General features: G+C 46.6%; 1 protein-coding gene across 1 annotated transcript in view; it reads right to left on the minus strand.

Moving 5' to 3' along the window:
* The window catches only part of LOC138855364 (uncharacterized), a 269431-nt gene extending 246190 nt beyond the window's left edge, over positions 1-23241 (minus strand). The window contains exon 1 of the mRNA XM_070104417.1: positions 22556-23241. Coding sequence (XP_069960518.1) covers positions 22556-23143 — 588 coding nt within the window. The 5' untranslated portion in view covers positions 23144-23241. The remainder of the gene's footprint in view (positions 1-22555) is intronic.
* Between the last annotated feature and the right edge of the window lie 353 nt (positions 23242-23594).

Consider the following 23594-nt stretch of genomic DNA (forward strand, 5'->3'; position numbering starts at 1 on the left):
GTAAATATGTCCTAGTGTTTGTTCACCTGTCTTCTTAAAAAGCAATTTGTTCTTAATTGCCAATGATTATAGCATGATGACCTGTTTCAAGTGGTATCACTTCCAGTAGCCTACTAAGGAAGTACACCTTGAACCTGGCACCTCCAGTACCCTACTAAGGAAGTACACCTTGAACCTGGCACCTCCAGTACCCTACTAAGGAAGTACACCTTGAACCTGGCACCTCCAGTACCCTACTAAGGAAGTACACCTTGAACCTGGCACCTCCAGTACCCTACTAAGGAAGTACACCTGCAACCAGGCTCCTCCAGTACACTACTAAGGAAGTACACCTGCAACCAGGCTCCTCCAGTACACTACTAAGGAAGTACACCTGCAACCAGGCTCCTCCAGTACACTATTGAGGAAGTATACCTGGAACCTGGCACCTCCGGTACACTACCGACGAAGTACACCTGGAACCTGGCACCTCCAGTGCACTACTGAGGAAGTACACCTGGAACCTGGCACCTCCAGTGCACTACTGAGGAAGTACACCTGGAACCTGGCACCTCCAGTGCACTACTGAGGAAGTACACCTGGAACCTGGCACCTCCAGTACACTACTGAGGAAGTACACCTGGAACCTGGCACCTCCAGTACACTACTGAGGAAGTACACTTGAAACCTGGCACCTCCAGTACACTACTGAGGAAGCCCACCTGGAACCTGGCACCTCCAGTACACTACTGAGGAAGTACACCTGGAACCTGGCACCTCCAGTGCACTACTGAGGAAGTACACCTGGCACCTCCAGTACACTACTGAGGAAGTACACCTGGCACCTCCAGTACACTACTGAGGAAGTACACCTGGCACCTCCAGTACACTACTGAGGAAGTACACCTGGCACCTCCAGTACACTACTGAGGAAGTACACCTGGCACCTCCAGTACACTACTGAGGAAGTACACCTGGCACCTCCAGTACACTACTGAGGAAGTACACCTGGCACCTCCAGTACACTACTGAGGAAGTACACCTGGAACATCCAGTACACTACTGAGGAAGTACACCTGGAACCTCCAGTACACTGAGGAAGTACACCTGGAACCTCCAGTACACTACTGAGGAAGTACACCTGGAACCTCCAGTACACTACTGAGGAAGTACACCTGGAACCTCCAGTACACTACTGAGGAAGTACACCTGGAACCTCCAGTACACTACTGAGGAAGTACACCTGGAACCTCCAGTACACTACTGAGGAAGTACACCTGGAACCTCCAGTACACTACTGAGGAAGTACACCTGGAACCTCCAGTACACTACTGAGGAAGTACACCTGGAACCTCCAGTACACTACTGAGGAAGTACACCTGGAACCTCCAGTACACTACTGAGGAAGTACACCTGGAACCTCCAGTACACTACTGAGGAAGTACACCTGGAACCTCCAGTACACTACTGAGGAAGTACACCTGGAACCTCCAGTACACTACTGAGGAAGTACACCTGGAACCTCCAGTACACTACTGAGGAAGTACACCTGGAACCTCCAGTACACTACTGAGGAAGTACACCTGGAACCTCCAGTACACTACTGAGGAAGTACACCTGGAACCTCCAGTACACTACTGAGGAAGTACACCTGGAACCTCCAGTACACTACTGAGGAAGTACACCTGGAACCTCCAGTACACTACTGAGGAAGTACACCTGGAACCTCCAGTACACTACTGAGGAAGTACACCTGGAACCTCCAGTACACTACTGAGGAAGTACACCTGGAACCTCCAGTACACTACTGAGGAAGTACACCTGGAACCTCCAGTACACTACTGAGGAAGTACACCTGGAACCTCCAGTACACTACTGAGGAAGTACACCTGGAACCTCCAGTACACTACTGAGGAAGTACACCTGGAACCTCCAGTACACTACTGAGGAAGTACACCTGGAACCTCCAGTACACTACTGAGGAAGTACACCTGGAACCTCCAGTACACTACTGAGGAAGTACACCTGGAACCTCCAGTACACTACTGAGGAAGTACACCTGGAACCTCCAGTACACTACTGAGGAAGTACACCTGGAACCTCCAGTACACTACTGAGGAAGTACACCTGGAACCTCCAGTACACTACTGAGGAAGTACACCTGGAACCTCCAGTACACTACTGAGGAAGTACACCTGGAACCTCCAGTACACTACTGAGGAAGTACACCTGGAACCTCCAGTACACTACTGAGGAAGTACACCTGGAACCTCCAGTACACTACTGAGGAAGTACACCTGGAACCTCCAGTACACTACTGAGGAAGTACACCTGGAACCTGGCACCTCCAGTACACTATTGAATACACTACTGGCTTCTTCAGTCCATTGCAGAGAAGAATGGTGGAAGATAAGTGTAGTTTGAGGTAATCAGTCCTTTAGCCTGGAGTCGATGATATCAGTCCATCAATCTTGAGAAAAGTATTTTTTCTGAAGATTGATAAACTAAACAAATCGACTCTAGGCTGAGGGACTGATTATCTCAAACTACTACTCCTCTTTCAACGTTCTTCTCTGCAATGCACAAATAACATGAGTGAGCTTATGACGACGTTTCGGTCCGACTTGTTCCATTTACGAACCATTACCGAAACGCCGTCGTGAGCTTCTCAATGTGCGGATTATTTGTGTATTATTCCAGTCACGGTATTGTGCCTTGTTCTCTATCTCTGCAATGGACTGAAGAAACTACTGGCTGGCGAAACGTTTCCTTAGTAAAGATTCCTAAACGTTGTACAAGTGTCTCATTCTTCAACTTGTCGTGTTAAACCATTTACATCACATCAGCAGTGTACTGCTACTCTCTTCATATGACTAACACAGTCGAAACAAGACTAACTATTCCTCCCTGTCACAAATAAGAGAAAGATAGTGGAGGGACAGGAGACCTCAAGAGCTTAACCCAACAGTGGAACAATATGAAACAGTTTACTGAAGACCCATGACTGGTCGAGCACTGGAGGGCACTCAACATGTTGCAAAACAATTCACTAGTCAGGGCCTATGAGAGGGGTTGGTTCAGCCGGTACGTTGGTCCGGGGCCCGGCTGTGAATCTCTGAAGGGGCCCCATAGCCATAGATGTTTTATTTTGATTTTTTTCATTTTTTTGGGGGTAATTTCAACTATAGTTTATTTTAAAAAATAATTATGTAAAATTTACTTACACTGGGGGCCTCAGCCTGCCCCCAGGGGCCCCAAAGCAGTCTTGTCCCGTCTTGCAAAATTTTTCTTGGAGGCCCATGCACTAGTACCAGTGTTGAAGGACTCACAGCTGTGGCAGGTTAGGAAAGATAATGGACTCGACTCGATTCACACGCCCTGATTAGAACCCGCAAGGGGCGAGGGGTGGGCGGGGATGGAAGAGCAGCGGGAGGAGAGGAAATGGTAGAGAGAAGAAAAAGCCGGAGGTAACCCAGCAGCATGTCACTGTGTGGCAGGTTGTTCACTCCCGCACTCAGCACTTCATGACAGGTTGGGCGCTGCAACAAGAACAGGCATGCAACAAGGACAGGCAAGCAGGTAGTGGCAGACACAAAACCACATATACAAACACTCTCTACACCGAGACCTTGGCTATGGCAATGGCCTAACTTCGGATGTAGAGTGAGGGTTAAGTCAAGGTGTTAGCAGTGGAAAAGTGAACACAAATAGAGTATAATTCGATCCTTTATTGACTACGTTTCGCCCACACAGTGGACTTTATCAAGTCATCGTTTCGGTATTTTTATATCATTTATCTTCAAGGTGTAAGCAGTGAAAAAAAAAATAATGTTTAAACTAAAATACAGAGAATACACATAAGAGAGCAGCAGTAGTGGACAGGGAGACATAATGTGATCAGTCCATCAGCCTTGAAGGAGTTCTTGATGTGGTTAAGTCGATGTGTTAGCAGTAAAAAAAAAAACAAGAACATTGTTAAAGGTCATGGACCGGGCTGAAGGGGGGCGCTGACCCCCAGAACATCCGATAGGCATACCCCCAGACAGGGCATAACAAGGGAGATTATAGAGGCATATAAAACTGATGTCACTAAACACCTGATTAGGCCAGTAGATAAACACTTAAGACCTCGGGATCTTTAAGCTACTCCTTGTTTCTTCTCAACATAATTTAACAGGTAACCTTGATCAGAAGATACTGTGGTGGGGACGAGATTAACCTAAGTTGGAAATAAATGGTATAAAATACCGACACAATGGCAATATAAACACAAATGCAGTATAATGTGATCCTTTATTGACTACGTTTCGCCCGCACAGTGGGCTTTTTCAAGTCACAAACAGAACTGTTTGTGACTTGAAAAAGCCCACTGTGTGGGCGAAACGTAGTCAATAAAGGATCACATTATACTGCATTTGTGTTTATATTGCCATTAACCTAAGTTGTTGGAGATGCTCCGCGTAACACGGGTTTTGATAAGTATGTCAATTTCAGCTAAGTCTGTAATTGTTCTATCATTACTTGTAGAAATAAAAACAACAAATAATTATTATTATTAAGAGGGAAGTGATACCTGAACAGCCATTGTTATTATTACTGTTATGAGATAAGTGGTACTTGAAGGATGCCTGAAGGACGTTTCCGGGGGGCAATGTTCCCGCAACCCGAGGTATTATGTACGTGCCGGAGTGTTACGTACGAACATGCTGGGGTATCACGAACATGCTGGGGTGTCACGAACATGCTGGGGTGTCACGAACATGCTGGGGTGTCACGAACATGCTGGGGTGTCACGAACATGCTGGGGTGTCACGAACATGCTGGGGTGTCACGAACATGCTGGGGTGTCACGAACATGCTGGGGTGTCACGAACATGCTGGGGTGTCACGAACATGCTGGGGTGTCACGAACATGCTGGGGTGTCACGAACATGCTGGGGTATCACGAACATGCTGGGGTATCACGAACATGCTGAGGTGTCACGAACATGCTGGGGTGTCACGAACATGCTGGGGTGTCACGAACATGCTGGGGTGTCACGAACATGCTGGGGTGTCACGAACATGCTGGGGTGTCACGAACATGCTGGGGTGTCACGAACATGCTGGGGTGTCACGAACATGCTGGGGTGTCACGAACATGCTGGGGTGTCACGAATATGCTGGGGTGTTTAGGTGCTGGGGTGTTAGGAACGTGCTGGGATTTTACGCAAGTGCTGAAGCATTACGCGTGATATTTAAGTGAGTGCTTGGTTACGCACGTCTACCCGTTACCTGGAGGATGTTCCGGGGGTCAATGCCCCCGCTGCCCGATCCATGACCAGGTCTCCCGGTGAATCTGTGACTGATCAACAAGGTTGTTACTGCTGGCCGCACTCAATCCAACGTACGAACCACAGCCCAGATGATCGGGCACTGCCTTTAGGTATCTGTTCAGTTCCCCCTTGAAAATAGCCAGAAGTCTATTGGTAATACCCTTTATGTGATGGAAGGCTACTGAACAGTCTGGGCACTTATAGGAACATAAAGGAGGAACACTGCAGCAGGCCTACTGGCCCACTAACAAACACATTTGCCCAAACCATTTTCAATGCTACTTAACCCTTAAACTGTCCAAGCAGATCTACGTTCACATGTGTACTGCTCCAAAAGTAGATCTACGTTTTTTTTTTTTTTTACATATTTTCAAATATAACAAAAAAAAAGTAGATCAAAGTTTTTTACACGTTTTCAAATGTAAAAAAAAAAAAATCTACTTTTTTTTACATACTTTCAAATGTTGAAAAAACGTAGATCTACGTTTGGACAGTTTAAGGGTTAACTTTCATATTGTCGGTATTTTATACCTTTCTTTGCACAACTTGTCAGACACTGCAACATCATGGAATCTTGGTTCAGAGGACATCTACAAGACCTTCTTCACGGCTGCTGCAACTAACCCATCTCTTTGGGAAGGACCTACTTCCACTGGGGAATCCCGCCTACCAGTGACTGACATCGTCTGCTGCCCGTCCCATTCACTGACGCCTATAAAAAGCGCCAGTCTTCTTGCCTTTGCTCCAGACTCTCCTCCACCACGATGCTGTGAACACTAACTCCAAGGCCGAGGGACTGATTACCTCATCTTTTGTATATAGTTCTACTGTCTTCCTATTATGTCCTAGAATCTGTATTGATAAAGCCACTGGATGGCGAAACGTCTACTACAATAAAGATATCCAGATGTTGCACATGTGTCTTAACTTTCAAGGGTTAAGCAATAAGCTTTGATAACCCTATTAACTCGTGTGTAATCCCACTTAAATCCAACCCCTCTCACTCGTGCATTTACCTACCCTAAATTTGAAACTACCCAAGGTTTTAGCTTCAATGACTACTAGGCAGACAGTTCCACTCATCTAATACTTTATTCCCAAACCAATAGTTTCCTATATTCTTTCTAAATCTTAAGTTTTCCATTATGAATCCATTATTTCGTGTTCTTTCTTGGAGGGATATCCTCATACCTTATTTATATATCCTTTGTTTATGCCCATCTTCCATTTATTGTGTTATCTCTTAGTATGCTCGTGGCACCCCTGCTTTTCATTGGGGGATGTTGCCGTGTGCAGAGTCTTTTGCTTTCGTAGACATTGATTTGTGTGCAGATTGGGGACCAGTCCCTCTAGAATTTTAAAGGTGTAAATTATGATGTAACATTCTAGCCTGTATTCCAGGGAGTCCTAGTCAAGAACTTCAAATGGTCCCAGTAATTAAGGCACTTGACTGAACTAATTTGTTCAGTGAAGGTTATCTGTACATTATATAAATGTCTAGTTTCGCTTGCCTTGAATGAGGCTGTTAGTAGTATTCTAGCCTAGAGAGAAAAAGTGACTTAGAGGATCATCATTAGCATGGCATCCCTTGTTTTGAAAGTTCTCATTATCCATCTTATTTTCCTGGCACATGTGATAATGGTATAAACCTTGGTAATAAATACCAACAAGTTGGTTTAGAAAGACACGTAAGCAAACCCTATAACATATTTATTAGAAAACGTTTCGGTCCTGGGACCTTGATCACTTCTAACATACAGAGGTAGAAAGACATTATATATATAGGCGGAGAGTGAGATGTGACACACGTGACCTGAGGAATGTCATAAGAACATAAGAATGGAGGAACACTGTAGAAGGCCTACTGGCCCATGCGAGGCAGGTCCTTATCAAAACAACCTCTGCCTATGAAGAGGACGGGTAGACGATGAAATCATGTGACTCCTGTGTTGTTGGGTTGGTGCTGCTTAAGTATCATGTATGCCAATGTTTTTGAAATTTTGTAGTTTCCAGTGTTGCGTTCTATAGTGTCGGTGACGGCGATTAGTGAGGCTTCTAGGCACCGTCGGCGTCTGAGGTCTGGTTCGGTGAGAACGAGTTGTGCCTCATTCCAGTTCATCAAATGCCCCGTGGAGTCTCTGTGGAGGACACATGCGTACCTTACATCGTCTCTGTTAGAGGCATTTCGATGCTCATTCAAGCGGACTGCAAGATCTCTGCCTGTCTCGCCTACATATTTCTTGGGACAGAACCCACAGGGGATAGTGTAGACGCCTGCTGTAGAAGTTAAGAGGTGTGGGGCTGCGTTTCGTAGTGAGGTCTTTGATAGAGGATGTGTTTATGGTGGAAACGTTGATGTTACTCATAGCAAGTGTCCGGCGAGTATTCGTGGCAACATCGCCACATGGGAGTACTATGAACTGTTTAGGGGGCTGTTCCATGGGCGGTTTGTTGAGGATAGCTTGTGCCTTGAGTCTGCAATCTCGGATGAAGAAAGATGGGAACTGAAGACGTGTAAAGGCTTGTGTTATGTAAGTGCATTCTTCTTCTAGAAAACAAGGGCTGGAGATGCGAAGAGCTCTCAAGAAGCCAATGAGGACTCCTCTCTTAGTGCGGGTGTCTTGGTGTGAATAAAAGTGTATAAGATCGTCCTTGTTGGTAGGTTTTCTATACACTTTGTAATAAAGTTGGTAGAATTACCGACAATATGTAAAGTAAAAGGACACAAGTGCAACTAATGTGACATTTATTGTGGCAACGTTTCGCTCTCCAGGAGCTTTATCAAGCGAAACGTTGCCACAATAAATGTCACATTAGTTGCACTTGTGTCCTTTTACTTCTATACACTTTGAAGAGAAGTTTGTCACTGTCGGGAGATCTGCACAGTAGAACGTCGAGGAAAGGAAGTTTGCCATCATTTTCGAGTTCAAGTGTAAACTTCATTGATGGTTCAACTTCATTGATCTTGTTGAGAAGGGCCTGGATATTGAGACGTCTCGGATAGAAAACCAATATATCATCAACGTATCTTATCCAGGTAACGGTGTTGGGAATGAGGGTGCTGAATTTCTCTGTCTCCAGGTTTTCCATAAAGAGGTTGGCAAGCACAGCACTGAGCGGGCTGTCCATTGCCATCCCAAAGCATTGTTTGTAACAGTTGTCCTGATACTTGAAGTTGAAATTAACACAGTTCCACTAGATTGATGAAATCTAGAAGAGGTAAAGGAAGGTCGTGGTTTTCAGTGAGCCTCTGTCTCAGAATGTTGATTGCAGCGTCAGTAGGAACGTTGGTAAAGAGGGCTGTGACATCGAAGGAAGCCATGCTTTTGTTTTTGACATTCAGGTTGGAAACTCGGGAGAGAAGGTCACCTGAGTGTTTGAGGTGGGCTTGACTGATAGTGCCCAGAAGCGCTGAAAGGTATTTGGCAAGGTGGCCGACTAGTCTGTGTGGTGTACTCCCTATGCCCGAAGTGATAGGCCGTAGTGGGATGCCAGGTTTGTGTGTCTTAGGAAGGCCATACAGGCGTGCTGGTTTCGGTTGACCTGGTAAAAGTTTAAGTAGTTTTTTGCCTTGTTCTGATTTTCGTAAGATGCTACGAGCCTTTTGAAGTAGCACTGATTCTGATACAGGCTGGTATGTGTTGGCATCGTTGAAAAGATTTAAGACTTTATTGTTGTAATCGACAGTGTTGAGTAACACCACACCACCTCCTTTGTCAGCGGTTGTAATGACGATATCATCGTTGTTGGCCAAGTTCCTGAGTGCTTAGATGTATCTTCTGGGAATGACCGGTCTTCAAGGCTCAGTAGCTGCAGCAGTGATAATTCCTTGGACAAAGCCCTTTTGAAACTCGGAGTCTCCAAAAGGTTGGTTCTTGGTTACCATATCCACCAGATTATGTTTCTTGTTGATGCCAGTAGTAAACTTGAGCCCTAGGCTGAGGGCTTCTGTCTCGGTGACGGTTAGTGTATAGGAAGACAAGTTATTTATGATTTCTGGTCGTCCCATTTCGCTCCATTTGCTGTGGGAGAACAGGTCTTGTAGTTTTCGTGATAGCTTCAATTTCTGTTGGATGTTGGCAGTGGTAACTTGGTTGAGTATATATTCTGCAGTCCTTCTGTCAGGAGTAGGAAGTGAAGCACGAATCTGAGCGGCACGTAATGAGGCCTCCTTCTGAGCATGTCGCAGTTCATCAGAGCTTTCTCTAAGGTAGGCGTAAACAGCAGGAGAGAAAGGGTGTCTAGATGTGGTCAGTTGTCGAGGAGTGGACCGTGGTACCACCATCTCAGCAATACAGTCTTCTAGGAAGATGTGTCGGTTTTGAGTAGGAGAGAAAGGTATTCTCTGTATGCTATGTCCATAGTGTGTTGCAGTGTCAGAGAAGATGGTATAAACCAACAAGTTGGTTTAGAAAGACACGTAAGCAAACACTATAACATATTTATTAGAAAACGTTTCGGTCCTGGGACCTTGATCACTTCTAACATACAGAGGTAAAAAGACATTATATATATAGGCGGAGAGTGAGATGTGACGCACGTGACCTGAGGAATGTCCATTCTTATGTTCTTATGTAATAAAGTTGGTAGAATTACCGACAATATGTAAAGTAAAAGGACACAAGTGCAACTAATGTGACATTTATTGTGGCAACGTTTCGCTCTCCAGGAGCTTTATCAAGCCATTACGTAATGGCTTGATAAAGCTCCTGGAGAGCGAAACGTTGCCACAATAAATGTCACATTAGTTGCACTTGTGTCCTTTTACTTTACATATGTTCTTATGACATTCCTCAGGTCACGTGCGTCACATCTCACTCTCCGCCTATATATATAATGTCTTTCTACCTCTGTATGTTAGAAGTGATCAAGGTCCCAGGACCGAAACGTTTTCTAATAAATATGTTATAGTGTTTGCTTACGTGTCTTTCTAAACCAACATGTGATAATGACAGTTGTGATCCTTGAAGGTGAGATCCTCTGGCATTATCACTCCTAAGTTCTTCACGCCAGTTTCTCGCTCTATTATGTGGCTAGAATTTGTTTTATACTACCTTCTAGCTTTCATTTCCTCATGTTTTCCATAACGAAGGAACTGAAATTTGTCCTCATTGAACATCAAATTGTTTTCTGTGGCCCACTGAAAACTTGATTCATATCCGCTGCAGATGCACCGTGTCCTCAATGGACATGCTACATCTATGTGTATATCTGATACGAGGACGAGGAACAGGATGGGAGAGAGTACTGCGTCTTGGGGAACAAAACTTTTCATAAGAACATAAGAACATAAGAAAGGAGGAACACTGCAGCAGGCCTGTTGGCCCATACTAGGCAGGTCCTTTACAATTCATCCCACTAACAAACATTTGACCAACCCAATTTTCAATGCTACCCAAGAAATAAGCTCTGATGTTGGTATAAACCTTGGTAATAAATACCGACAAGTTGGTTTAGAAAGACACGTAAGCAAACACTATAACATATTTATTAGAAAACGTTTCGGTCCCAGGACCGAAACGTTTTCTAATAAATATGTTATAGTGTTTGCTTACGTGTCTTTCTAAACCAAGCTCTGATGTGCAAGTCCCACTCAAATCCAACCCCTCCCACTCATGTACTTATCCAACCTAAATTTGAAACTACCCAAAGTCCTAGCCTCAATAACCCAACTAGGTAGGCTGTTCCACTCATCAACTACCCTATTTCCAAACCAATACTTTCCTATGCCCTTTCTAAATCTAAACTTATCTAATTTAAATCCATTACTGCGGGTTCTCTCTTGGAGAGATATCCTCAAGACCTTGTTAATATCCCCTTTATTAATACCCATCTTCCACTTATACACTTCGATCAGGTCTCCCCTCATTCTTCGTCTAACAAGTGAATGTAACTTAAGAGTCTTCAATCTTTCTTCATAAAGAAGATTTCTAATGCTATGTATTAATTTAGTCATCCTACGCTGAATGTTTTCTAACGAATTTATGTCCATTCTGTAATATGGAGACCAGAATTGAGCTGCATAATCTAGGTGAGGCCTTACTAATGATGTATAAAGCTGCAGTATGACCTCTGGACTTCTGTTGCTTACACTTCTTGATATAAATCCCAGTAATCTATTTGCCTTATTACGCACGCTTAGGCATTGCTGTCTTGGTTTAAGGTTGCTGCTTACCATAACCCCCAAGTCCTTTTCGCAATCTGTATGGCTAAGTTCTACATTATTTAATTTATAAGTGCTAGGGTTATGGACACTCCCGAGCTTCAGAACCTTGCATTTATCTACATTGAACTGCATCTGCCACTTTTCTGACCAAGAGTATAGTTTGTCTAAATCCTCCTGAAGTTCCCTAACATCTACGTTTGAATCATTTATCCTACCTATCTTCGTGTCATCGGCGAATTTGCTCATATCACTAGTAATTCCTTCATTAAGATCATTGATATATATTATAAACAACAACGGGCCCAAGACTGATCCCTGTGGAACGCCACTTGTTACTGAACCCCACTCGGATTTAACCCCATTTATGGACACTCTCTGCTTCCTGTCTGTGAGCCATGATTCGATCCACGAGAGCACCCTTCCCCCAATGCCATGAGCTGCTACTTTCTTCAACAGTCTTTGGTGCGGAACTCTATCAAATGCCTTACTAAAATCTAAGTAAATAATATCAAATTCTTTATCGTGGTCAACAGCCTCAAAAGCTTTACTGAAGAAAGTTAATAAATTAGTTAGACAAGATCGGCCTCTTGTGAATCCATGCTGAGTATCATTAATCAAGCTATGCTTATCGAGATGGCTTCTTATAATCTCAGCTATAACTGACTCTAGTAATTTGCCTACAATTGAGGTCAGGCTTGGAAATAAATGGTATAAAATACCGACACAATGGCAATATAAACACAAATGCAGTATAATGTGATCCATTATACTGCATTTGTGTTTATATTGAGGTCAGGCTTATTGGGCGGTAATTTGACGGTAACGACTTGTTCCCTGTTTTAAAAATAGGAATTACATTAGCCATCTTCCACATATCAGACACTACACCTGTTTGAAGAGATAAATTAAAAATATTAGTTAATGGTTCACGGACTTCCATTTTGCATTCCTTAAGAACCCTTGAAAAAACCTCATCAGGTCCCGGTGACTTATTTTGCTTCAGTCGGTCTATCTGCTTCACAACCATTTCACTAGTGACTGTGATGTTACATAATTTATCTTCTTCTGGCCCACTATAAAAATTAATTACTGGAATATTATTAGTGTCTTCCTGTGTAAAAACCGAGAGAAAATAATTATTTAAAATCGAGCACATTTCATTCTCTTTGATCAGATGCCCATAGTTATTTTTAAGGGGACCTATCTTATCTCTAACTTTTGTTCTATATACCTGGAAAAAACTTTTTGGGTTAGTTTTAGAATCCCTAGCAATTTAATTTCATAGTCCCTTTTAGCTTTTCTTATCCCCTTTTTAATGTCCCTCTTAATGTCAATATACTGATTCATAAGATGACCCTCGCCTCTTTTGATACGCCTATAAATTCCTTTCTTATGCCCTAGTAGATATTTCAGCCTATTATTCATCCATTTTGGGTCATTTCTATTTGATCTAATTTCTTTATAAGGGATAAACGTTCTTTGAGCAGCATGTATTGTGTTCAGAAAACTGTCATATTGATAGCTCTCTTCGTTACCCCAGTCAACAGATAAGTGTTCTCTAAGCCCAACGTAATCTGCTAAGCGAAAATATGGGACTGTTACTGAGTTATCCCTACTATCATACTTCCATTCAATGCTAAATGTAATTGATTTGTGGTCACTAGCACCCAGTTCCTCTGAAACTTCTAAATTATTAACAAGGGATTCATTGTTTGCCAGAACTAAGTCAAGCAGGTTATTACCCCTTGTAGGTTCTGTCACAAACTGCTTCAAAAAACAATCCTGAACTACTTCTAATAAGTCGTATGATTCTAAATTCCCAGTCAAGAAATTCCAATCAATATGACTAAAGTTAAAATCTCCTAGAATTACTACATTATCGTGCCTTGTGGCCCTAACAATTTCCTCCCATAGTAGTCTTCCCTGGTCCCTATCTAAATTTGGGGGACGGTATATCACACCTAAAATTAATTTTTCATGCCCCTCTGAAAATTCTATCCAGACTCTGTATGTGTTACTTCAGACTTAATACCCGTTTTTATGCAACAGTTCAAGCGATCTCGGACATACAATGCCACCCCACCCCCCTTCCCGACACTTCTATCTACTTGGAACAAATTAAAACCCTGAATGTGACATTCTGCAGGCATGTCCCGACTTTTTGAATTAAACCACGTCTCAGTAATGGCAAATACATCAATGTTACCTGCACTAGCAACTAGTCTCAACTCGTCCATCTTATTCCTAGCACTGCGACTATTTGTGTAATAAATATTTAAAGACCCTCCTCTCTCTTTACCCTTCCTGCTCCTTTCTGTTATTCCACTAAACCTATTACTGTCCTTGTCAATTAGTGCCACTGGCTTTCCAATATCCACCTCATTTTGCCTATTAGTAGTTCTCCTAGTATTCATATTACTACCCTGCGACTTCACAGTTTTCCCGCCAAAACCCATACCACTAACTATTCCTAGTTTAAAGACCTAACAGCTCCCTTCACTGCATTGGCCAGTGCTCCCACCCCACACCTAGATAAGTGAACCCCATCCCTGGCATACATGTCATTTCTGCCATAGAAGAGGTCTCAGTTGTCAATGAATGTTACTGCATTTTCCTTACAGTATTTGTCCAGCCAGCAATTGACACCAATTGCTCTGGACAACCATTCATTTCCAACTCCTCTCCTTGGCAAAATGCCACATATGACAGGTTTCCCACCCTTCCTCCTAATTATCTCTATTGCTGACCTATACCTGCTAATCAGGTCCTCACTCCTACGTCTGCCAACATCGTTGCCTCCAGCACTGAGACAGATAATAAGATTGCTCCCATTACTTCTCATGATGTCATCCCGACGGCTAACAATATCCTTCATCCCAGCCCCAGGAAAACACACACTCTGCCTCCTACTCCTATCCTTCAAGCAGAATGCCCTATCCATGTACCTAATCTGGCTATCCCCCAACAACAACAACGTTTTTACCTTCCTTGGCGTCGTCCGTAGTGATGCTCCCAGTAGTCGACTCACATTCGTCAGGTTGCATTACACCACTTGTGGAATTCGTCAAGACGTTCTCGATGGTCTTCGTTGGGGTTTCTAGGGATGTCTCACTCACATCTGCCAATGCTTCCTTGGTGCTCGTTGTGGCATTCCCAGTAGAACACTCACATTCGTCAGGTAGCACGGAGAATGGGATGGAAGTTTCCGCGCTAGTCTTCTGGTTTCTCGTTGTTTCTGCCTCTCCAACCGTTTTCTTGATCCTCAGCTTGGTTCCATGTTGCCAGGCCACTGACCAAGCTCCCCTCTTAACCTGGGGACTCACAACAGGAGGATTACTACGAATCCTCTTGTTCTCCTCCGTTAATCGCCGTATCTCCAGCTTAGCAACTCTGAGCTCTTCTCTCAGCTGCTGGTAAAGTTGCTCCAGAGAGGGCATCCTGGTTCAGATTCACAGAGAGCACACAAACAGGTCTTCACAGAGCTAAGAACACGTCACCACTGAGCTAAGTACACGTCACCACTGAGCTAAGTACACGTCACCACTGAGCTAAGTACACGTCACCACTGAGCTAAGTACACGTGGCAACCTCCAACGTAACTCTGTTTACCATTACTCTTTGTGCTGGGGTATTACCCACATGCGGCGGTGTTATGCACATGCTGGAGTTTTACATAGGTGCTGGAGTGTTAAACAGGTGCTGAATGTTACACCTCAGAACCTGTGTAACGCAAGTGTTGTGAAATAACGTAGTGAGGTTTGTCACACACCTGCTGAAGTGTATCACACACGTTATGGGATGTCACACTAGTGCGACGGGTGTTCCAGATGTGCTGGGAGTTATATACGTGCTAGGATCTGCTATGCAAGTGCTGAGGTGTGTTATGGTGTGGTGTTACGTGCTGCGGCCTGTTACACACTGGCTGGTATATTATAAGCAAAAGCTTAGATGTGTTACATACATGCTGGGATGTTACACACATGCTCGGATGTGTTATATATACGTGCTGGGATGTTACATACATGCTCGGATGTATTACATACGTGCTGGGATGTTACATACAAAGGAGGATGACAAAGTTGATCCCATGTATCAGAAACCTTCCCTATGAGGATAGACTAAGGGCCCTGAATCTGCACTCTCTAGAAAGACGTAGAATTAGGGGGGATATGATTGAGGTGTATAAATGGAAGACAGGAATAAATAAAGGGGATGTAAATAGTGTGCTGAAAATATCTAGCCTAGACAGGACTCGCAGCAATGGTTTTAAGTTGGAAAATTTCAGATTCAGGAAGGATATAGGAAAGTACTGGTTTGGTAATAGAGTTGTGGATGAGTGGAACAAACTCCCAAGTACAGTTATAGAGGCCAGAACGTTGTGTAGCTTTAAAAATAGGTTGGATAAATACATGAGTGGATGTGAGTGGGTGTGAGTTGGACCTGATAGCTTGTGCTACCAGGTCGGTTGCCGTGTTCCTCCCTTAAGTCAATGTGACCTGACCTGACTAGGTTGGGTGCATTGGCTTAAGCCGGTAGGAGACTTGGACCTGCCTCGCATGGACCAGTAGGCCTGCTGCAGTGTTCCTTCGTTATGTTCTTATACATGCTCGGATGTGTTACATACGTGCTGGAATGTTACGCACATGCTCGGATGTGTTACATACGTGCTGGGATGTTACATACATGCTCGGATGTATTACATACGTGATGGGATGTTACATACATGCTCGGATGTGTTACATACGTGCTGGAATGTTACATAGATGCTCGGATGTATTACACACATGCTCGGATGTGTTACATACGTGCTGGGATGTTACACACACATTAGGATATGCTCAACTTGCTGGGATGTGTTACATGCATGCATGCTGGGGATGTTACACACGTGCTGGGATATAACTCACGTGCTAGAATGCTACATACATGCTGGAATATGTTTAACACACGTACTGGGATGTTAAGGGTATACTGCGCACATGTTGAATGTGTTACGCACGTGTTGTGATGTGTTACAACTATGTCAGGGGTTTGATACGTACATGTTGCATTACGAACGTGCTGGGATGTTCTATGCACGTCTTTGGGTGTGTTATGCACGTGCCGGGTGTTCTATGCACGTCTAGGAATGTGTTATGCAAGCGTTTGGGTGTGTTATGCGCGTTTTAGGGTGTTCTATACGTGTCTTCGAGTGTGTTATGCACGTGCTGGGGTGTTACACACTTGCACAGGTGAGTTACGCAAGTACTGGGGTGCGTTAAAGTGTTGGGGTGTTACGTGCTGGATACAGCATGTTGCTCACATGCGGTGGCTGGACACGGCAGGGTGCACACACGCCGTGGCTGGACACGGCAGGGTGCACACACGCCGTGGCTGGACACGGCAGGCTGCGCACACGCCGTGGCTGGACACGGCAGGCTGCGCACACGCCGTGGTTGGACACGGCAGGCTGCGCACACGCCGTGTCTGGACACGGCAGGCTGCACACGCGCCGTGTCTGGACACGGCAGGCTGCACACGCGCCGTGTCTGGACACGGCAGGCTGCACACGCGCCGTGTCTGGACACGGCAGGCTGCACACGCGCCGTGTCTGGACACGGCAGGCTGCACACGCGCCGTGTCTGGACACGGCAGGCTGCACACGCGCCGTGTCTGGACACGGCAGGCTGCACACGCGCCGTGTCTGGACACGGCAGGCTGCACACGCGCCGTGTCTGGACACGGCAGGCTGCACACGCGCCGTGTCTGGACACGGCAGGCTGCACACGCGCCGTGTCTGGACACGGCAGGCTGCACACGCGCCGTGTCTGGACACGGCAGGCTGCACACGCGCCGTGTCTGGACACGGCAGGCTGCACACGCGCCGTGTCTGGACACGGCAGGCTGCACACGCGCCGTGGCTGGACACGGCAGGCTGCACACGCGCCGTGGCTGGACACGGCAGGCTGCACACGCGCCGTGGCTGGACACGGCAGGCTGCACACGCGCCGTGGCAGGACACGGCAGGCTGCACACACGCCCTGGTTGGACACGGCAGGCTGCACACACGCCGTGTCTGGACACGGCAGGCTGCACACACGCCGTGTCTGGACACGGCAGGCTGCACACACGCCGTGTCTGGACACGGCAGGCTCCACACACGCCGTGTCTGGACACGGCAGGCTGCACACACGCCGTGTCTGGACACGGCAGGCTGCACACACGCCGTGTCTGGACACGGCAGGCTGCACACACGCCGTGTCTGGACACGGCAGGCTGCGCACACGCCGTGGTTGGACACGGCAGGCTGCGCACACGCCGTGTCTGGACACGGCAGGCTGCACACGCGCCGTGTCTGGACACGGCAGGCTGCACACGCGCCGTGTCTGGACACGGCAGTCTGGACACGGCAGGCTGCACACGCGCCGTGTCTGGACACGGCAGGCTGCACACGCGCCGTGTCTGGACACGGCAGGCTGCACACGCGCCGTGTCTGGACACGGCAGGCTGCACACGCGCCGTGTCTGGACACGGCAGGCTGCACACGCGCCGTGTCTGGACACGGCAGGCTGCACACGCGCCGTGTCTGGACACGGCAGGCTGCACACGCGCCGTGTCTGGACACGGCAGGCTGCACACGCGCCGTGTCTGGACACGGCAGGCTGCACACACGCCGTGTCTGGACACGGCAGGCTGCACACACGCCGTGTCTGGACACGGCAGGCTGCACACACGCCGTGTCTGGACACGGCAGGCTGCACACACGCCGTGGCAGGACACGGCAGGCTGCACACACGCCGTGGCAGGACACGGCAGGCTGCACACACGCCGTGGCAGGACACGGCAGGCTGCACACACGCCGTGGCAGGACACGGCAGGCTGCACACACGCCCTGGTTGGACACGGCAGGCTGCACACACGCCGTGTCTGGACACGGCAGGCTGCACACACGCCGTGTCTGGACACGGCAGGCTGCACACACGCCGTGTCTGGACACGGCAGGCTGCACACACGCCGTGTCTGGACACGGCAGGCTGCACACACGCCGTGTCTGGACACGGCAGGCTGCACACACGCCGTGTCTGGACACGGCAGGCTGCACACACGCCGTGTCTGGACACGGCAGGCTGCACACACGCCGTGTCTGGACACGGCAGGCTGCACACACGCCGTGTCTGGACACGGCAGGCTGCACACACGCCGTGTCTGGACACGGCAGGCTGCACACACGCCGTGTCTGGACACGGCAGGCTGCACACACGCCGTGTCTGGACACGGCAGGCTGCACACACGCCGTGTCTGGACACGGCAGGCTGCACACACGCCGTGTCTGGACACGGCAGGCTGCACACACGCCGTGTCTGGACACGGCAGGCTGCACACACGCCGTGTCTGGACACGGCAGGCTGCACACACGCCGTGTCTGGACACGGCAGGCTGCACACACGCCGTGTCTGGACACGGCAGGCTGCACACACGCCGTGTCTGGACACGGCAGGCTGCACACACGCCGTGTCTGGACACGGCAGGCTGCACACACGCCGTGTCTGGACACGGCAGGCTGCACACACGCCGTGTCTGGACACGGCAGGCTGCACACACGCCGTGTCTGGACACGGCAGGCTGCACACACGCCGTGTCTGGACACGGCAGGCTGCACACACGCCGTGTCTGGACACGGCAGGCTGCACACACGCCGTGTCTGGACACGGCAGGCTGCACACACGCCGTGTCTGGACACGGCAGGCTGCACACACGCCGTGTCTGGACACGGCAGGCTGCACACACGCCGTGTCTGGACACAGTATGGTGTACACTCAACTTTGAACTCAATACACACAAGGAATTTTTCTCTGTCCGTTTTAAATATTACAGGAGTGAATGTGTGGGGGTGGGGGGTGGGGGTAGGGAATGCTGGAAGAGAAACTAATGACCGAGTAGATGGAGTCAAGAACAAATGATATCATGGCATATGCTAATCTGGTGGGTTTATACAGCATTTGGGAATGCGATGTAGAATTTCATGTTGAGAGTATACAAAATCGACCAGTTAAAAAATAAGACAACATACCCCAATAAGCCACTATATCTGGTATTTTTCCATTGGGATCGTTGTGTCCTCTTTTCTAGGATCATCCTAGGATATACCCGTACCATACGGAAAGTACAATATATCCAAAGTAATAACGATAGTGTCACTGAAAGAAAAGTCGTCGCTGGTGTTACGTACAAACCCATCCAAACCCTGGTACAGAAGCCTTTCAAATTTCCCTCAGCACTGGTGAACACGCCTACAGACGGATCATAAAAAGTGGAACTGACCTCGGAATGCATCACATACATGATCCGCAGTAAGGCAGCAGGGGCACTTCCCCGCACACTGGGAACTTCATTCCAAACCGTTATCACTCACATTCATAGGGCATCCCTAAACTCGTAGAAGTCATACGGACTTTTGGATGAGCCAAGTTATGCAACGCTTGGGAGAACAGGTAATCCAATAGATAATTACTATCCTAGATCTGCCCCCCCCCCCCATTTTAACAAAAGAAAAACATAAATCACAACCAAAGTTTTGTCATGAAGCTAGGCACGATGCCTTAAGTTGTACTGATGCGTCAGAGAGACACCATACTCACAAATTATGTATATTGATGGCTCTGTTTACCAATAAACTGGTGCAGCTGGTAGTGCTGCTGTTGTCATACAGAGTAATGACTCATATAAAAACTGGAGAACGCATCAACAACTGGACTTCCACACTTCAAACTGAACTGTTTACTATACACTCTTGCACTCAGTTATGTCATTTATCTATGGTTGACACCTAAGTTGTACATGATTCTGTATTATCCATAAATGATTATAACTCCATCAGTGGCAACTGTGGCATGCTTGTATCAGAAACCAGACACAGGCAAGGTACAACTGAAGACAGTGTAGTCAGAGTATACTTTCTGTAGAAATCATCTTATTAGTTTTTTACATGCATGATAGAACTGATGAATTGGCAGAGGTATATGCCTTAAAGCAGGGTGTAGATTACAATCTTGGGCTGTCAACTAGCATTTTTAAAACAATCCGAAAACAACATCAGTTGAGCTTCAATGGAAGACTGAGGGAGACGGACACCAATAATTCCGTTTACCATCATTCTATCACGCAAGAGGAGCCACATGATCACGGTGTATTCAACAAAATAAGCAGACTCTTGTATGTTACTACCAACCGGCTCCGACTAGGTTACAAGCATCTCCGAAAAGTTGCATCATCACCACCAGCTGATGCAGACATAACTGTGTAAACTTTGCCAGATGTACTATAGTCATACCTTACGTCAATATACACAGGAATGTGATAAAACTTAATCTCAGGCAAAACTCACAAATGTTCAAGAAATTCCAAGGAATTTTATCCACAGTAGCATTCTAGAATATACCCTGGCTTTGACGAATACAAATACTGTATCTCATAACCACGTAACCTTGTTTAAATTCAACCATACCATGTTAAAATATAAGTTAAAATACATAATGCAAACTCACAAAGCTACAATGTAATGTTTGTGTGAATGAACTCCTATATGCATAAATAACTTACAACGATTGTAACCAGATACAAACACACTACACAGTGTATTACTATTGTAAATTGCTTAGCTACAAAAACTTAGGGGGTCAGTCCCTGAACCCATTATGTACCTTTGTAATATGTAAACTACCACTCACACCATGGTTATGGGGTACATAATAAAAATATAAAACTAACTTCTCCAGTATGCCCCTCATAAAAGTTAACCTCCGGGGCACCTAGTAAACTACTAGGTGAACAAGGGTAACCGGTGTAAGAAAACATGCAACAAAGGTTTCCCTTGTGTTGGGAACTTCGTAATGTGGTGAAGGCGCTACCAATTGAGCCACGAGAAAAGGATGGCAGCTAGGTTCATTGTATAAAGAGGTTACCCCCTTACTCCCGTATGAAGGGGTGGGTACACCGGCTTGGTGGGTGAGGGATGGGTACACCCACTCGGTGGGTGAGGGGTGGGTACACCCACTCGGTGGGTGACCTACCTGGTGTGAGAGTGGGTGTGGTAACTTACCTAGTGTTTTGGGTGGGCGAGGCGTGAGACTGTTGGTACGGTATGTTGGGTGGGTTAGAGGTATCACCCACCTACTGTGTAAGTGGGTGAGGTATACAACCCACCTGCTGTGTGAGAAGTGTGAGTGGGTGAGGTTTAGAACCCACTTGCTGAGTTGGTGGGCGAGGTACAGAACCCACTTGCTGTGTCAGGAGTGGGTGAGGTATATAAACCCACCTGCTGAGTGAGGAGGGCGAGAGTGAGTAAGGTACATAACCCACCTGCTGAGTGAGGAGGGTGAGAGTGAGTGAGGTACATAACCCACCTGCTGAGTGAGGAGGGTGAGAGTGAGTGAGGTACATAACCCACCGGCTGAGTGAGGAGGGTGAGAGTGAGTGAGGTACATAACCCACCTGCTGAGTGAGGAGGGTGAGAGTGAGTGAGGTACATAACCCACCTGCTGAGTGAGGAGGGTGAGTGAGTGAGGTACATAACCCACCTGCTGAGTGAGGGTGAGTGAGTGAGGTACATAACCCACCTGCTGAGTGAGGAGGGTGAGTGAGTGAGGTACATAACCCACCTGCTGAGTGAGTGGGCAAGGTATACAACCCACCTGCTGAGTGAGGAGGGCGAGGGTGAGAGCGAGTGAGGTACATAACCCACCTGCTGAGTGAGTGGGCAAGGTATACAACCCACCTGCTGAGTGAGTGGGCAAGGTATACAACCCACCTGCTGAGTGAGGAGGGTGAGGGTGAGAGTGAGTGAGGTATATAACCCACCTGCTGAGTAAGAAGTGTGAGAGTGAGGTACATAACCCACCTGCTGAGTGAGTGGGCATGGTATATAACCCACCTGCTGAGTAAGAAGTGTGAGAGTGAGGTACATAACCCACCTGCTGAGTGAGTGGGCATGGTATATAACCCACCTGCTGAGTAAGAAGTGTGAGAGTGAGGTACATAACCCACCTGCTGAGTGAGTGGGCATGGTATATAACCCACCTGCTGAGTAAGAAGTGTGAGAGTGAGGTACATAACCCACCTGCTGAGTAAGAAGTGGGTCGATCTGAGGTAACTCCAGCTCCTTGAAGGGTTGAGGAGCTACACCCTCGTACTCCTTCAAGATAACAGTCTCCTCTCGCACTACGAACACCTCCGGATAACGAACGAGAAAGTCACGAAACTCCTTGACATGTTGACCAGAGACATGACGCACTTCAGGCGAGGCCTGAGACCGGTGACCTAAGAGGGATTTAATAGGTACCTCGGTACCTGCTCCATACTGACGTAATTTACCCACGAAATAATCAATGGCTTCCTGCGCATAGTCCCGTTTGCCCAACAGTTTTCCTGTTGGGTCGTGAGGGTTGGATATACCGTTGCTGTAGTTCGTGACACTCACATACTCATCCTCCAGGGTAAAGAGGGACGGATACTGCTGCAGGAACTTTCTAAGACCAGACTGTGAGCCGCCAGCAATCTGACGCATCTCTTTAGTAAAACCTTTAGTCCCGAACTGACAACTTAGGTCATGCAACGTCCGTGGCTGACCCTTGTCCATGAGCCGGTCCAGGAAGAACAACAGGGTAAGGTTTCTGACATGATCGTAATCTTTAGTGTCCATATTCATTGACAATAAATAAAAATTTAGCCGATATGGTTATAAAAAATGAATTAGCATGGATGCGCCCCGCGAGCAGTTGAACACGTCCCTCCCCTCCTCACTCCTCAGGCACACTGAGCCTCCCAGCCAGCAGCGTCAGCCAGCACGCATCATCCACCTCCACACACACAACATACTCTAAATATACATTGCACAAAAAACGCCCTTTATTTTACGTAATAAATGTATCTTCTAGACTTATTCTCGATTTTTATTAGCTGTATTTTAAGCAAGATTGGTTTTTCTTGTTGTTTAACGAAAAATCTAACGTAGTAAATACCACTTTGTCTAATCGATATATATGTTTTGTTTACAATAAATATAAATTAATAAACATGATTATTTAAAAATAGCTCAAATAGAGTTTCGATTTATTTTATTTATCGATGAGTTATTCCAAATAAGGATACAAACAGGT

Source organism: Cherax quadricarinatus, chromosome 91, assembly GCF_038502225.1.
Source record: "Cherax quadricarinatus isolate ZL_2023a chromosome 91, ASM3850222v1, whole genome shotgun sequence".
NCBI lineage: Eukaryota > Metazoa > Arthropoda > Malacostraca > Decapoda > Parastacidae > Cherax > Cherax quadricarinatus.